At 39.7% G+C, this 15,898-nt stretch overlaps 1 protein-coding gene across 1 annotated transcript in view; it reads left to right on the forward strand.

The window, feature by feature from the left end:
• Positions 1 to 2,552: 2,552 nt before the first annotated feature.
• Positions 2,553 to 15,898, forward strand: part of LOC124615770 (ubiquitin-conjugating enzyme E2 R2) — an 80,243-nt gene continuing 66,897 nt past the window's right edge. Inside the window, exon 1 of the mRNA XM_047143869.1 lies at positions 2,553 to 3,118. Coding sequence (XP_046999825.1) covers positions 2,942 to 3,118 — 177 coding nt within the window. The 5' untranslated portion in view covers positions 2,553 to 2,941. The remainder of the gene's footprint in view (positions 3,119 to 15,898) is intronic.

Consider the following 15,898-nt stretch of genomic DNA (forward strand, 5'->3'; position numbering starts at 1 on the left):
ATGCGACCAACAATTTTAGTAAACGCTAGGAGCAACTGGAGGGAACTGGCAACAGTGAGAATGAGAACGTAAAGGTAGCAAAAATAAAGGGAGCGACTGGCAGGAGTAACTATGACTCTCTTAAGATAACCAAATGCCTCTTCACACGACCAAAAATTTTAGCAAACTCGAAGAGCAACTGGAGGGACTAACTAAGACTTTAGGCATATAGTTGCGTGTCGCTTATGGCGGACTGGCAACAGTAAGAATGAGAATATAAAGGTGGACAAAAAGGGGGAGCAACTGCCAGGAGTAACTATGACTCTCTTAAGGTAGCTAAATGCATCGTCACCAGATATACATCTCAGGAAACACGAACATAGAGTGGCGGGAGTCACTGTGATACTAGACATATAGTTGCGTATAGCTTCTGGGGGACTGGCAACAATAAGAATGAGAATGTAAAAGTAGGATGTTTACTTGACATTTTTTCTTGGTTTGGTCCATACCACCAGCTCTGAAACACGCCTACCCTACAATCTTAGCAAGAACAGTACCAGTACTTGTGTTCCATTGTCAGAGGTAAGACGGCGGTTAATATACGGGTCCTGCCATCTAGATTTAGGTTTTTCCGTGATTTCTCTATATCATTTACCCCAAATGCCGAGTTGGTTCGTTTGAATAGGTCTCGGTCGGTTTCCTTCCCTGATCTCTAATGACCATTCAGACGACGAACGTTAAACCCCAAAATTCATTTCCTTCTGAGTGACATTAAATACAATTATTGACAACCCTTACTGTCTTCCTGTCATCATATATGTTATATTCCATTAGAGCCTTACTATGGTTAATTTTCAGTCTCACATGATCTATGGGTATTTTCCATTCGTTGCTCTTATTGTTCTTCAGCAATCAGAGGAATTAAAACAGCCCGTTCATGACCAAAAATGGTTCAGATACGGTCCGTTATTTGTGTTCCTTCTACATCCCACTGTAGTGGTTGGCAAACGTCTTTGAAGTTTACAGACGCGTTACTGAAATAGATGACTGGTTTTACGCGTGTGCCAAACAAAAATTAGAGGATTGACTCTGTTAGATATGAAAAACGGTAACAGAAAATTCTTGTAGGAAGCTAAGCATTGCATACTTAAGAAAATTCCTAGTGCACCCATAACCGAAAGTTGGTGACGAGAGTAAACTGCCAAAAAGTCTTTGGTAGTGAGGTATGGACCATACGAAAACCATAAAAAGATGACACTTCAGTGGGAAGAAGCGTGCTGAGAAGAAGAAGAGGGGACAAGGAGACAGACAGATAACAGAAGGGAAGGGAACTGTGATTGTCTTGGTGGCTTATAAAACTCTGTTGGGAATGGTCATATCAGTTACAGAGCTACAGCTCGCGACTGAGATTTTCGCGATAATCTTTAAAAAAAAAAAAAAATTCCACTGCAGAGCTATCAAAACTAGTTTCGCTTGTAATTTTCGACTCGGCCGTCTCTGGACCAGTGTCCCTTACCTCAGTAGAGAATTACCGAATGAGGCAGTCTAGCTAGTAGGACGCTGACCTCATATTCGGGAGGATGGAGCTGCTCTGTGCGGTCATCCTGATCCGGGTTTTCCTGAACCGCTAAGGCAAATGATGGGATGGTTCTTTAGTCTAGGCCACTGCCAAACACCTTTCCTATCCCCATAGGCTACCTGTTCAATCCTCTTAAAGCACGTTGTGTATGCTGCATGTTATATTTTGGCCTATTGATTGGCTTTGACAAATCTTATATCATTGTGATATGCTCTTGGGGGATGAATAAAGAAAAATAAAATAAAATATTTCATTTGCTTAATACGGCTTGGGTAAGGCTGGAGATGATATGATATTAGCTACTGACCCGATTGAGCATTAAACCCGTCTTGCACATACCGTGGGTCGCAAAAGTGTCGGATTCAAATCGGCAAATTTTTGAGAAATACAGAAGAAATTAGTGAAAAGCATAAGTTATTACATACTCAATTTCTTTAAATAATGTGGCTGAACTGCTACACCAGTTACACTTATTGACACAAAAGCCGTATTAATTTAAAAAAGCCTTTAAGAGCAGCTAATAATATTTTAGAGGAACCAATTAGAATTTTGTTTGGCTTAACACCCAACAAACTTTTTTCAGAGCATTTGCCCACTTGCAAAACGATAAAGAATAAGCGACTAGTTCGCTGTTAGTTTCGTATTCCGTAATTTATATCGTCTTCCGAAACGTATCCTTGCGTATCATGGCTTTTACGCTCCTTTTAGTACAGCGGCCTTCGCATGTTGTTTTCCTGCGAGAACGAAAGGTAATCTGCCGCGCCGTTAGCAATTCCCATATTAAAACTGGACGATGAATGGAAACTGTGTGATTTTCATCTACAGTAATGGAAAAAAAGCATTGATTCCGCTGCTTGTGGCGTTATCACAATCAACTCGAACGCAATGACAACTGTCGCGCTTTGTTTAGAGCTACAGCTGTTCGCAGAATGCCGCTTGTGTATCAATGCGCGCTGTGATCTTGACTGAAGCGGTATTTCTGTCAGGCGGCAGCACTATCGCTTAGCAGTGCCGCAGTAGCTGTTGTGGCTGGCGTTGGCTGGTTAGGGATTTTCTCTGAGCTCTTGCTCAGCTGCTATTGTTCGTGTGCGACAAAGTTATCTTTTCGGAGTTATTTTACGTGACGCGTTCGTGTGCTGACGCGTCGCGCCGAAAAGTAATTGGCGCAAGACGAGCTCCAAGTACTGAGGAGAGTTTGAGAAAGTTTCTGTGACTACGTAACAGAAAGCACGAGAGAACAAAAGCTGGCAGCCATTGCTGTGGGGATCTGCTCAGTCGCAGTGTAGAAACTGGAGTTTTGGGGACTGGCGAAATATCCCCCCTTTAAAATTTTGTGGTGAACATAATTCGTGACAAAATTGGACTGTGTTTTACAAATTTAAAATGGCGCAGCAACCCACAAGCAGTGCAGTTAGAGCCCTTGCGCTTGAATACAAGAGCTTACAGGAAGAACCAGTCGAAGGCTTCAGGGTGAAACTTGTTAGAGAAGAAAATATGTTCGAATGGGAAGTTGCGATATTTGGACCCCCAGAGACTCTTTATCAGGGTGGATACTTCAAGGTGAGTAGTGCTGCGATCATAACATTGAACTACAGTGCGTTTTTCAGATATTAGTCTGCAGTCAGCTTGTACATTTGTTTAGACATTTATTACTACGTGGTACGGAGAATATGGTTCAGTAAACCTGAATACGGAAGTTGTTCACAGTGGCTTCCAACAGCACCATTAATGGTATAAAATAGTGTTCTTTTTATTTCGAAGGAAAAGAGTAAAAGATTCGATTGTTCGTTGCTAAAAGGCTTACTATATTTTACCGAACGTTCTGTTGACTTAAGGGGTTTCAGACTTTCATTGAAGTTTCATTGTTATTTCAGAACAATGCACTGTATAAAGTTACATCGCTTTTCTTTTGCATCGTATGCACTTCAGGGTAAGAAGAGTGTGTGTGCCTCGTTTCCAATATATATTTGGTGTCCTAAGTGAATATTTTGTTGAAAATCTACTTTTGAGACGCAGTGGCAATTTGTAACACGCGGTCATCGTGATTTAAGTTTTACGTGCTTTCCGTGATTCACTGTAGTCGATTGCAGAATTCACTGCTGCAGAGGTCATGACCGATTATATTCTCACCCTTGTCCAATCCGAGTTTGTCCCATCTGTAATGACTTCAGTGGACGTTTAATAATAACTATTTTTCCTTGGGAAAAGTACACGGCCGATTTCCTTCCTCGATCAGTGCTTACGCTCCGTCGCTAATGACCACGACGTCGACCAAACGTTAAACAATAATCTTGTTTATTTAATGCCGAGTTATCAAGAACTAGTCAGCAAGATTTGATTAGGTTCGTTTGACTTGACCTTAATTTTCTTTAAAAAATTTTAATAGTTTAGGAGCTATCGCTTCTAATATTATTATGACAACCCCAGCGGTCGATTGCATGGAGATCGCAGTGATACGTATATAATACGTCCACTTGCCCTTAATGAACTGACGAATGTACAAGAAATACAAACAAGAACAGATGTAGAATATTTTGATAATTTCCCCCTTGTGTAAACTTTCCAGTTCGCTAAATATGTTTCTGCCCATAACATATTTAAATTCCGAGGTACCTTACCAGGATCAGGACCTCTTCGCTGTTGAAATCTCACAATGCAGTGCTTTAATCGACTGCTGACACTACTGAACTGTCGAATGTAGTTCTCTCATTATGTTATATAAATTACGCTTAAGGTAAGAAGAGAGATGTGATACATCATAAACGCCACTGAATAGTTCACCTGCAGCTTAAAATTACCATTATAGTAGCATTTCATTTTGTGATCTTCCGAGACAATAAAATAGTTTGAAGCATTCTGACAATCCTGTCGACTGCCATAAGTAACTAATTTTACAGTACGAAGAAAATAGAAAGTAAAGAGCGTTAAAAACCTCATAGGTATACGAAGGTAAAATAAAGCGGCTTGGACTTGTATTTGCAATTCAGTGCGTAGTAACTTATAGAGGCTTGTGGACAACTAAAGATTTTTCAATATGTGAAATATACAGTCAACTGATTGCATTGCAAGGGTATCTTTATTCGAAGGAAAGACGCACAAATAACCTAACGTTAAAATTGTAAACACAAGTGATGAGCTAAATAGCTCAAATCCAAAAATAGAAAATATGGAATAAAGTCCACCTTGGAAACAGTTCATCCATTTGTTGACTCACTTTAACTGATTCCTTCTGTGAAACCACTACTGGTCCCACCAAAAGTCCTGTACCCATGGTAATGGTTTCTTTCTTAGGGTTGACACACAGGAACAGTGAGTTAAGAGCAGTCATTGGACTAAAGTGGTATGTTTAGGTCAGCAGTTGCTAAATCAAATTGTTAGATTTAATTAATAGGCTGTGATGTGGTCTCATTTAAACATGGCTAATGTCTGCCTTTATAACAACCCATACTTGTTTAACAGTATTTCTGTTGGCTGGGAGGACTTTATTCCATATTGCATACTTTGACTTGAGCTCATTATGTATGTTTACAATTTTAGCATCAAGTAATTTATGTGACTTTCTTTCTTGAGAAGATACTCTTTATGGTACTGAAAACTTGTCGGTGTTTTTACAATAAACTTGTGCAACCAGTTGGCTGTGTATTTCATATATTGAAAACTGCTGCTGTCTGCCATTCTTGAAATTGTGTTTGTTTATATTTGGTCATAAGTTATTGTTTGAAGGTTGGGAATTAAACACTTGCTTAGATGTGACAGGGACCGTGAAAGTAAACATCCACTGAGAGTGGCACAAAGAAGAGAAATTGTAACAATCAAAATGACTTAACAGATACTGTTTTTTACACTGAAACTTTAAAACATACGTATGATTGTGCAATAGTAGTGTTAGTTCGTTGTGTATACCACAATATCAGTGTTTATAAAAATGTGTTGTTATACCCTTATTTGTGTGTTTGCAGAAGCATCTTCATGCTCTTTATTTTTTACTTTGCAAATCCTACATAAAATTAGTTTTTTCATTTCATCCCTGTAAATTTTTCATGCCTTTCTCAGAAGTTGAGGAGATTAAGAAATAACACCCAGAATAGGGATAACAGCAACAACCATTTCTGCACTTCATCTTTACAGTTCCCCTTTGTAGTACTTTGAAAATTGTTTCCTGCCACATTCATTTTTGTTCTTGGATATTGTTTCAAAATGACATGTCTTGAATTGATGCCTGTGCCTCTACACATTTTTAGCATGTTGTAAATAACAGAGCATTTATTAATACAAAATGAAGCGTTGATGTCAAGACAAAAGAAATCTGACACTAGTTGTTCGTAAGGAAGTTCATAATTTACAGATTGTCGGGTTTTGCTTCAATGATAGTGACAGTGTAACTAAAATTTATACACCTAAGAAAAAATTAAGTGTTGAAAAATTGGTTTACATGTTGTAACAATAAAATTACTGAGAACTGCACAATTAAAGTTGAGATGTATGCTTCCTTTAAAAAGAACTTTAGCTGAGTTGTTACTTTTTGTGACATTCTTGCTTCTTAAATATTTTAGAGAAGTGAGTTTTCAGCTTGAAAGTAGTAAATATAGGAGTTAATTCCTTCCTAGCAACATTTGGTAAAGTCTGCTTACCACCATTCAATCCTGTTTCACCTGCCACAAATCGTGAAAAATTGTGTCCTTTGGAAATAGAGGTCCATTAGTCCTGTAAATAGAGGAAGCATCACTCTAGAGGTTTAAATAAATTAATTTAAAAAAATCTACGAGAAGGATGGCAGTTCAAACTAGGTATTGCCACCTGTCTCTCCTTCTCGCCCCTTACCATTTTCTGGCATTATTTGTCACAAAACTAGTAACTAGCTTTCTTCACAATTTGTTTGAATCAAACTTTTCTGCAGTAGCCTCCAGATGAGTTTCAGCTGTTTTGTAGAAAAGGTGAGGCTGCATGGCCTCTCTCTGATACACTTAGAAGCTTCCTTCACCCCCTTTTTTCTGTATATTGTGTGATTCTCATTTTTGTTTTTAAGTAAAAAACAACAACAACAACAACATTCTGCTTCACATTGTTATTTTATGATACGTTTAGTGGATTTCAACAGCTTTTTTCAATGTTTAACTTTCAAGATAGAGGATGTTTGACAACTGTCAAGGGAGGTAAACAAGCTGCAGGAGTTGCAAAAAAATAATGAATTTAGTAGGTGAGCTGCAAAGATTTTGGTATAATAGGCAGCATCATGCACGGACACACAATTTGCAGCCGGTGTAGATCATTTTCACACACAAACTGCACAATGAACCGTGTTCACTGTTTAGGTTGATAGCATAGTACAAGGATTAAAGGAGGTGACTCAGTGATAATTGGCATTGGAGTCTTATTTTGGAGACGTGAGATGAATATTTTTTACTTTGGGTTGTTTTTTATTTGAATTTGTTGTCTTACTACGGCACTGAAGCAAATATTTTAAGAGTTTCATAAACGAATCAGACACCTCTTCTCTTTTTACAAATTTGCTGATGCACGGCCCCATTGCATTAGTGTAATACGTGAATGATGGTGTTTCTCCAGTGTCTGTATTTACACATCACAATGCCCTTCAGATATGCATGCATGCCTGAAGGAACAGACATTGTTCTGACGATTGCAGCTGCCTCGATAGGCTAAAATGACAATGAAATATTGGTTCTCCCTGTGTGAGAATGAAAAAATATGCAAAGGTAAGTGTTGTGGACTTCGTGAAATGTGGCAGTTTGGCTGGGTCGTGGAGATATTAAGGCGACTGCTCGCGATAAGCAGGAAATCCGCGTTTGAGTTGCGGTTTGGTACAAATCTTAGTCACAAACTGCTGACTTAATCCAAATTTGTAAAATTCGAATCCATTTAACATCAGTATAAGCTATTAAGCTCTTCCTTTTTAGAACTTGCTAATGTACAGATTAAAAAGATCTATTTGCAACATAAACTGAACGCAAGATAAGCTGCCATTATATAGATTAGCCGTTAGGCTTCCCAGTTAGATTCTATAACCGAAGGAAGGAAGGACTGTTTCTGTTCATGCTTCATTCAGTTGATTACGCCATTTAATATCTATTACTTAGTGCAAGAAATGGACAATGCTAATGTAGTTTCTTTTTCGTTCAGTTTGAAAGATTATTAATAGTCCATTTCTCGCCCACACAATTGATCCCGGTTGATAGCAGTTGTGTGGGAAGGTATGGAACAGCATAATTTTCAGAACCTGGATAACTGTTAGCCTAACGTTTGTAACATGAATGAAAAACATATAATCACTGAATTCGGAGGGTACAGTATCTTATTGCATTTGAGGATTTTATTCGCAAACGTTAAGATGATGCGTGAAGAAATAAAATAACAGCCACTTGCTCACTCTTGAGATGAGTAAAAACATACACAAAAAGAATTTGCCGTGCGTACTTTTGGTTGCTGGGTGAAGCGACAAGTAAGTTACAGCCGTAAAGAGTACCTTGCGAATGCGGTAGTTGGTACGCGTATGTTATCAGCCTTGTCGAGACTGGTTCGGTGCTGTCTTGTGCCATCGTGCAGCGGGCCGTCCCGTTAATACTAGTACATTGGCCGCGTGCCAGGTGACGGCGGTACGGCCCGCCTGCGTGGCTGATGCAGAATAATATGATTCGTCGTCATAGATTTCCACATCGAAATTGGAGTAAGCCAAGCCTTCGGCTTACATACGAGCAACGCCCAATCTGTCGGTTTTTCGACATTTAGTTCCTGTTGTTTTTTTACGGTTCTTGAGAAATTTTATGCTTTCGTCAGCAATGCGCTACCTACTGCGTTTCCGTTTTTGTACAAGCCTAGTGCCCACGTAATTTATTTTTTGCATTTTTTTATCAGTATTACAGTAGCAATTTTTTAAAAATCTTTTATAAACACTTTCGAAATAACATTACTTTCATTTAGAATCATATTTTATAATAACACACGCCATGCATATCAATTTTTTTTAGAAAATGCGGTAGTCGTTGACCGCTTTACCATAAGCCATAGTTACAGAAACACAAAAAAGAAAGTTTTAAAGTCATAAAAGACAGAAAAGTGCTACTAACCAACATAAAAACGCAGTCTTCCTGACATAAGCGAACTGTACAAAACGTTATGGAGCTATGCCATACCACAGAAACACTAACAAGCTAAGTATTCAAAATGAAATACTATTTTTTAAAAGTAACGTAACAGTAACACACGAGTAGTTTCTATTGAAACAATATTTTTTAAAATTATCAGTGTCTTATTTTGGTCTTCCATTCTACCCTCTCAGGACTGATGTTTCCATAGGCGCATGGGAAAAAAAATCTCACGTTTTGTAGGTTTCATGCCTAGTCAGTGGTAAGTTTACAACTGTACCTTAAGAAGTACAGGTCCAGTAATAAGGTACTAGTAATGGTTTTGCCGTCACAGCCAAAACTTTCGTTAGATACTGATGGCAACACAAGAAAATCTACGCGTCTTCTACCTTTCTAGTATTCATTCCCAGCGACCTTTATAAAAATTCATCAGGCTGGTCCAAGAAAATGGCCTATTTATGTTAAGAGCACGGTGAAGTTACCTGTCTTATAATCCAATTTTGACTTTTCATTGGTTTTAATGAGTTCAGGCGGATACAAGAATAGATATTTCGCAAGGTCGCTTGTCTATTTGAGTACGCGTTCAAAAGGGAGTAAAATCTTTTATTCTCCGTGTTGCTTCCTCCATTCTCAGCCTTCGAGAACCTAATATTGTAATCATCTATACTTAGCGTCTGACAATAATTGAGTCATGCACATAGTGGTAGGGAAGTAGGCTTAGTTTAGCAGTGTGCATAAAATTTGACATGGCCTTCCTCTTTACCGTTCTTGGAACTTACGCAAACGTTGTTTCTAACCTGTACAATAGAAGTAAGGCGCGATGTCACGTAGTGCTCGATCAAACGAATGTATCGTAGCAACACAAGGGTCTTCATGGCTCGTTAGCTATAATTACTATTAAACTATTTCGTGACTGAAGTGGCACTGTCATTAGCATACACTGAAGTACTATCATTAGTTAGCCTTGCAGTGGAAAAGATGTTCACTTGGGAGGGTAGTGAGAATATATCCACTGAATTATGCTGGCGTATGACACGTATTCTCTCTTCATGCTGCTTGCCATAATGACTTTTACTATAGCAAACTGATAAATGTGATATCTCAATCTGCACATATTGCTGCTGGGTGTATTAGTTGTTACATAACTGACAAACTGCACAAATTGGCGCTCTAGAAAACAGAAAAAAAATTGGTTGCTAGTTTTGGAAACAAAACTCTTTTCGAAACTCTGCCAGGGGAAGTTTCATATCAGCGCACAGTCCTCTGCAGAATGAAAATCTCATTCTGAAAACTCTTTTCGGTTTCTCTGTTTTAGATGGTGCTTTCAGTGATGTCAGTCAGTTTTTTCAACGTTGGATTTTCATTTCTAGTGAACTTGACAAGGTTGAAACCTTACTCTCAAAGCTTACTGAGTGATATCTTTTGTTTGCATGTTTCAACATACACATTCGATGATGATCAGAATTCCAGATTGTGAAAGGACTCCGTGATCTTCGAACACCTAGTTCTTGCTTGCAACTCTGCTGTAATAACGTGAGGATAAAACCGCCGTTCATTGCCTGTGTTACACTAATCATCCACAGAAACGCGCCAATTTTGAAGTTTCAGGGCATTCAACAAACTTCTGTGGCAGGCGTTACAAGAGGGGCGTTGGCATCACGGAGAAGTTACTACTGAAATGTCGAGAGAGCATTTTCAGGGAAGAGCCGGACAATATGTTACTTCCATATACATCTCTAGAAATAATCATAATGAGAAATTAGAGCGAATGTAGATGTTTACCGACAGCCATTTTTCCCACGCACCATTCACGAGTGAAGCAGGTAATGGAGGATCAGTTAGTGACACCAAAATTACCCTCCGCCACTCACCATTAGGTGGCTTACGGAGTATGATGTAGTTACTCGATGCTAAGAAATACTTGGCGGTCTCAAGGTTTTTGGTACCCCAAAATAAGTACAGCTTACTAACATTAATGTAGTCGTACGCCATAGTATTAATAGCTGGTTCTTACTACCTTGAGGATTTCCTATCTTTTGTGATATACTCCAGTCTCTCTCACATGATCAATGATTATCATCGAAGCTGAATTTGCCACTCTGAAGCTCTCTGAAACTTTGTAGATAAGGTAAAGTGATGAGTACAGTCTTGATGCAGAGGAAGAGATTTCCTCGAAAGTTGTCCACCTCCCACAAAAAAATCCTTATTTTTCCTTCTTGGTGAGAAATGTTCTCCTCTTCGCTGACCAGACTCCTAAAGCAATTATAATAGGAACAACAAAACCCTTATTTGCAGCACATGTTTGAATAGGATCCCATCTTTTAAACGAACTTGGTAATTGTGATGTTAATTGTGATGTCTTTATAGCCTTTCGTATGCGATAGAGACCTATCTAGTTACCTCCCTTTGGGACCATATAAAACTTAGGCCCTCACTTCTTAGGCAATACTGAGACTGTGTATGTTATCACCTCTCATTATATATGCTTGGACTTGCTGTCTTGCCGGCCGGAGTGGCCGAGGGGTTCTAGGCGCTTCAGTCTGGAACCGTGCGACCGGTAAGGTCGCAGGTTCGAATCCTGCCTCGGGCATGAATGTGTGTGATGTCCTTAGGTTAGTTAGGTTTAAGTAGTTCTAAGATCTAGGGGGCTGATGACCTCAGATGTTAGGTCCCACAGTGCTCAGAGCCATTTGAACCATTTTGAACTTGCTGTCTTCCTGTAAACGTTAATTCCTTACCCAAATGATACACTGACTTCCTGGTTGAATCACCTTGTAATTCTGCATAATATTCGTAGATGATGCGTCAGAGCATTTTTTATCGATTTCCAATACACAAGAAGCGTCCTTCTCGACTACGCTTGACAAGTATACAATAGAAGTTTCACTTACGTTTTTCGGGTTTCGGGAAGGGCTTTCCTTCGACTCGTTTTCTCACTTGTGTGCTGTCTAGTACATAGTCGTTGAAGCCATTGTACAATATGTTTTCGGTGAGTATAAAAACTTCGTTCTGGTATAAACGTTGTGCAGTTGTATCAAACCATCCCGGGTTCGATTCCCGGCGGGGTCAGGGATTTTCTCTCCCTCGTGATGACTGGGTGTTGTGTTCTGTCCTTAGGTTAGTTAGGTTTAAGTAGTTCTAAGTTCTAGGGGACTGATGACCATAGATGTTAAGTCCCATAGTGCTCAGAGCCATTTGAACCATTTTTTGTATCAAACCAAACCACTTTCCCCATCTCAAATTTTTTGAACAAATCATCGCTACTCCGTTAGTCATTGCTCATGTTTCGCAGTCCTTTCTTCCATCCATCTCGATCTGACGTTTATGAAGTCTGACAAACCCTGCACCGGGTCGACGTTCTCGGACAACTTAGCAGTATGCTGTGCAAGCCACATTCGCGGAAGGGTTTCGTTTTTCTGATCGTGTCTTACCAAACACATTCTTGCTCTTCGTCCTTTCGTACATGTAGGGTAGTGCGGCCGTTCCACTTCGTGAAGAATAGCAACGCGTGTCAGCGTTTGAATGGCTGGCATAGCTTTTGTTTAGACTTGCGTGCTACACGCGAATGAGACGACGGAAGATTAGGGCGTGTATTGTATTGTTCTGATGGTTCCTGAATATCGTGTGCCACTAACTAGTTAGGTGACGAATTACGTACTAGACACAACAAAGAGCTCTATGGTTTGTGCCTAGAGCCCTTTAAGAACGAAAACGTCAGTCTGTAGTGGAGTTAATGTAACGTTACTCTGGGTTACGGCTTTCGGTAATCAGAACTGTTCCTGTGCACTGTCACAAGTTGCTGAATTGCTCGCGTAAAATATACCCTTGGAAATAAGACATTTCATGACCCGTTTCGTGATTGACCGTCACTCTGTATAGTCCTGTTTTTGCCAATTTATGAATTCCTGGACTACAAGGCAGGAAGTAAACCAGAAACAACACAAACTCTAGTCAAGTCTGCATAATAGTTGTAGACGCCGCGAAAAACAAAACTATTGCGGAAACAGTAGGATTAGAGTAAGTTAGGCCAACCTGCACTGATTTCCACGATGTCCCTAAACATTTCAGGCGAAAACGGTCGTGATTCTTTCAAAAATCCTAAGACGCTCTTTTCCTGGTCCACTTTCCTCGTTGAAAATAGGTGTTAATTTTGTTTGGTTACTTGCTTTTTAACTTGAATTGAATCAGTCTTTTTCTTTCTTTGCTCAGTTCGTTGCGTGCCATAAGCAATAGATGCACGCTATTCGCTCCACATAGCTGAAGGTATTGCATCAGACATACACTACGGAACATGTCGTGGACCACATCAGTATGTGATATTAAAGGGAGTGAGTGATCTTTTCGAACTCCCGTAGCGCCTCACTTCATTTTTTTTGGCTATTTGTTTATGGAGACCTACACTACAGCACAGAGCATAGAATGATCCTTTGCGAATCAGAAAGTTGGACCAACCCTAGAGTGGTTCCCGCGCTGGAATAATGACAGTTGGTTTGTTTGGTAGACGGTTCACCCTGTGCATGTATTTTGTTTTGGAGCACATGTCTTCGTCGCTCAAGCAATATCTAAGCGTTTCTACCGTTTCTCCGTTAAGATTTAAAGTCTTAGAGAGCAAGGACAGAGATGCACTAGCTCAGTTGGAGACAGGAGAAAACAAAATGAGAAAAGGGAAATGAGAATACACGAATCACAAAAATTAAGATTTTACTTCCCACTCATTCAGTTTCCATAATTATTCACGTTCGCCATTTCAGAACATACATATATACGTACACAATATGTTTAATGTTCTAATTTCATACTTGGTATCACGTCACGCAAGTCTTTCAGACCACCTCTAAAAGCGTGGAGCGAACAGTTCTCCACAATATATCTTATTGTCTGTTGTTCAGCATCACACAAACGGGCGGCACCTCACGACTACCCCACTTTTTCAAAATGTGGCCACATTTCCCTCGTCCCGCTCGGATGCTGTTGTCTTGACTATTCGTAACGCCTGTGCAGGCTTCGTCGATTTGTTTTGAATTAGGTGAGTGTTCTGTATGAATGTTCATTCCAGCGTTTTTTCCACTTCTCAGTGACATCGAAAACGTTTATGATCTGAAGATCGATCCATGGTGGCATGCGTGACTTCTGAGATCCGGAGTAACGGTATTATTTCAAGGACCCCAGGTTAAACTCAATTATGTTCATTTTGACGAAGATACTTCTAAACTTCTTTGAACTAATGCGGACCTTAATGTAGGCTGGTAAGTACTTCGTGAAAGCGCAAGTTGCTTCGATCAAGAAACTAAAAAATAGTCCAGCCTCGATAAGTGATGCTTCTGATACATATCGACAAAATATGTCGATAGTTGCGGACTATCGGTTTATATACGAATATAACAACAATGAGTGTATTTTCTGGGCGGGAAATAGCTATCAGATTCTGCTGCTGGATTTTCGTCCACTTGCATTAGTGTGAGCGCTGTGTTAAATTTAACTGTCTCTGCTGTTGTGATCTGAGAGCGAAGAGGAAATGAATAACAATTCTGTTTCTAGGCGTGTATTCCAGCTTTATTTGGGACTGTGCATAAATTTAATGACACTGTAAGAGTGCAGTGCCCCTAGCCATTGCAAGAAAGACGTGAAGATTATAATATAGGTTGTAGTAGGTATGGAGAGATGGCTTGAAGAGGCTTGTACAGGAAAGAATAACGTTGAGAGCTGCATGAAACCAGTCTTCGGACTGACGATAACAACAACAACAACAACAACAACAACAAATGGTATATGTAATAACTTATGACGATACGCGGTGTCCCAGGACGAATGGGCAATATTTAGGGACATGACAGGAACACTCATTAGAAGCAAAAATGTCCAGTAAACATGGGCTCCAAAATTTATATCTTAAGAGATATGAGCATTTGATCATCTTCGCTACTGTAAAACATCTCGTCTTCTGAGCAAATGGTCATACCTCTTATGGTATACATTTTAGAGCCCGTTTTTAATTGAGTTTTCTGTGTTTTGATTGGTCGCTTCTGTCATCTCCGTGAATATTGATCATTTCCCATGGGACTCCATGTATAACTGGTTGAACATAATCGTTAAATACTGTCAATTTGCGGGATCAAACCGCTTAAACGCCTCCAGGTGTCAGTAGAGACTGTAAACGACTATGTCCCATGACAACCTACACTTCTACAAACCACTTCGACCAGCAGTGGCAGATTTTAAACGGTGCAGTTGTTAACAGAGGGAATGTGGACCTGAGTTGAAATCCCATCATAATTTAGGTTTGCTCTGATTGTATTTGCTCAAAATGCAACAAACCATGTCTGTTTTATTGCAGTGCCAAAGGGGCTCTTTGGTCTGACAAGACCATTGCTCCAGAGTTTAACAGCCGATTGTTAAGTTTTGCCGAGGGCAGACTCGGCGGTAACGGTAGGTGTATGCCTATAAGCCGTGTCGATCGCGATAATCGTTTCTTTCCGTATTTCTTTATTTCATTTATGAAACAGCCTTTCAGCTTGTTGCAGTGCATTTAAACTGAAAATTCTTCATATTCTTCCTCCTTTTCTTATGAAGCTATTCCCAGGAACAGCATTAGATTCGTCTTACTGAATCGTCATTGTTTCTTTATCGTGTAAAGCACAAAAACACGGGAGGCGAATGGAATGCAATACAATCCTTAATAAGAAAGCTGCTTGCTTGTAAGCGGATTCTTGGTGGCCTACGCAGACGCCTTACACACACATCTGCGTGGCCTATATAAAAAGGAACATTTTTCTTGAAAAGAAAATAGTACACCCCCAGGTGTATATTTTAGACTAACACGAATTCTAGAATAATTGAGAGCGATGGCCTCGTAAAAATGGTTGCTGTTCTGACCTTAGTGTATTATGAAATTGCAACTAAATTTGTAGCGGCGACAGTGACAATTGACCTGTGTCTTTGGAATAACTCCAGCTGTTAAATTCGTTTGACCCTTTTATGTTCCAAAGAATATTGTGTATTCACTTAGCAGCTGCTTTCTGTATTTAAGGTACAGATGTCACAGCGTTCCAGTCCTATTCAAACTTGTCTGTCGTCCACGTCCCCGGCATTGCAACGAAAACGGCATATAGCAAATGTAGCTAAGCGACGTTACCTCTGACACAAAGCGCTGTTTGTACAGCATCTATAATTTTACTGGTTTTTTGCATTAGTCGAGAAGTTAGGAATAAATGATGTAGCAGGGCAGTTACGAAAACTACGA

Source organism: Schistocerca americana, chromosome 5, assembly GCF_021461395.2.
Source record: "Schistocerca americana isolate TAMUIC-IGC-003095 chromosome 5, iqSchAmer2.1, whole genome shotgun sequence".
NCBI classification, from domain to species: Eukaryota; Metazoa; Arthropoda; class Insecta; order Orthoptera; family Acrididae; genus Schistocerca; species Schistocerca americana.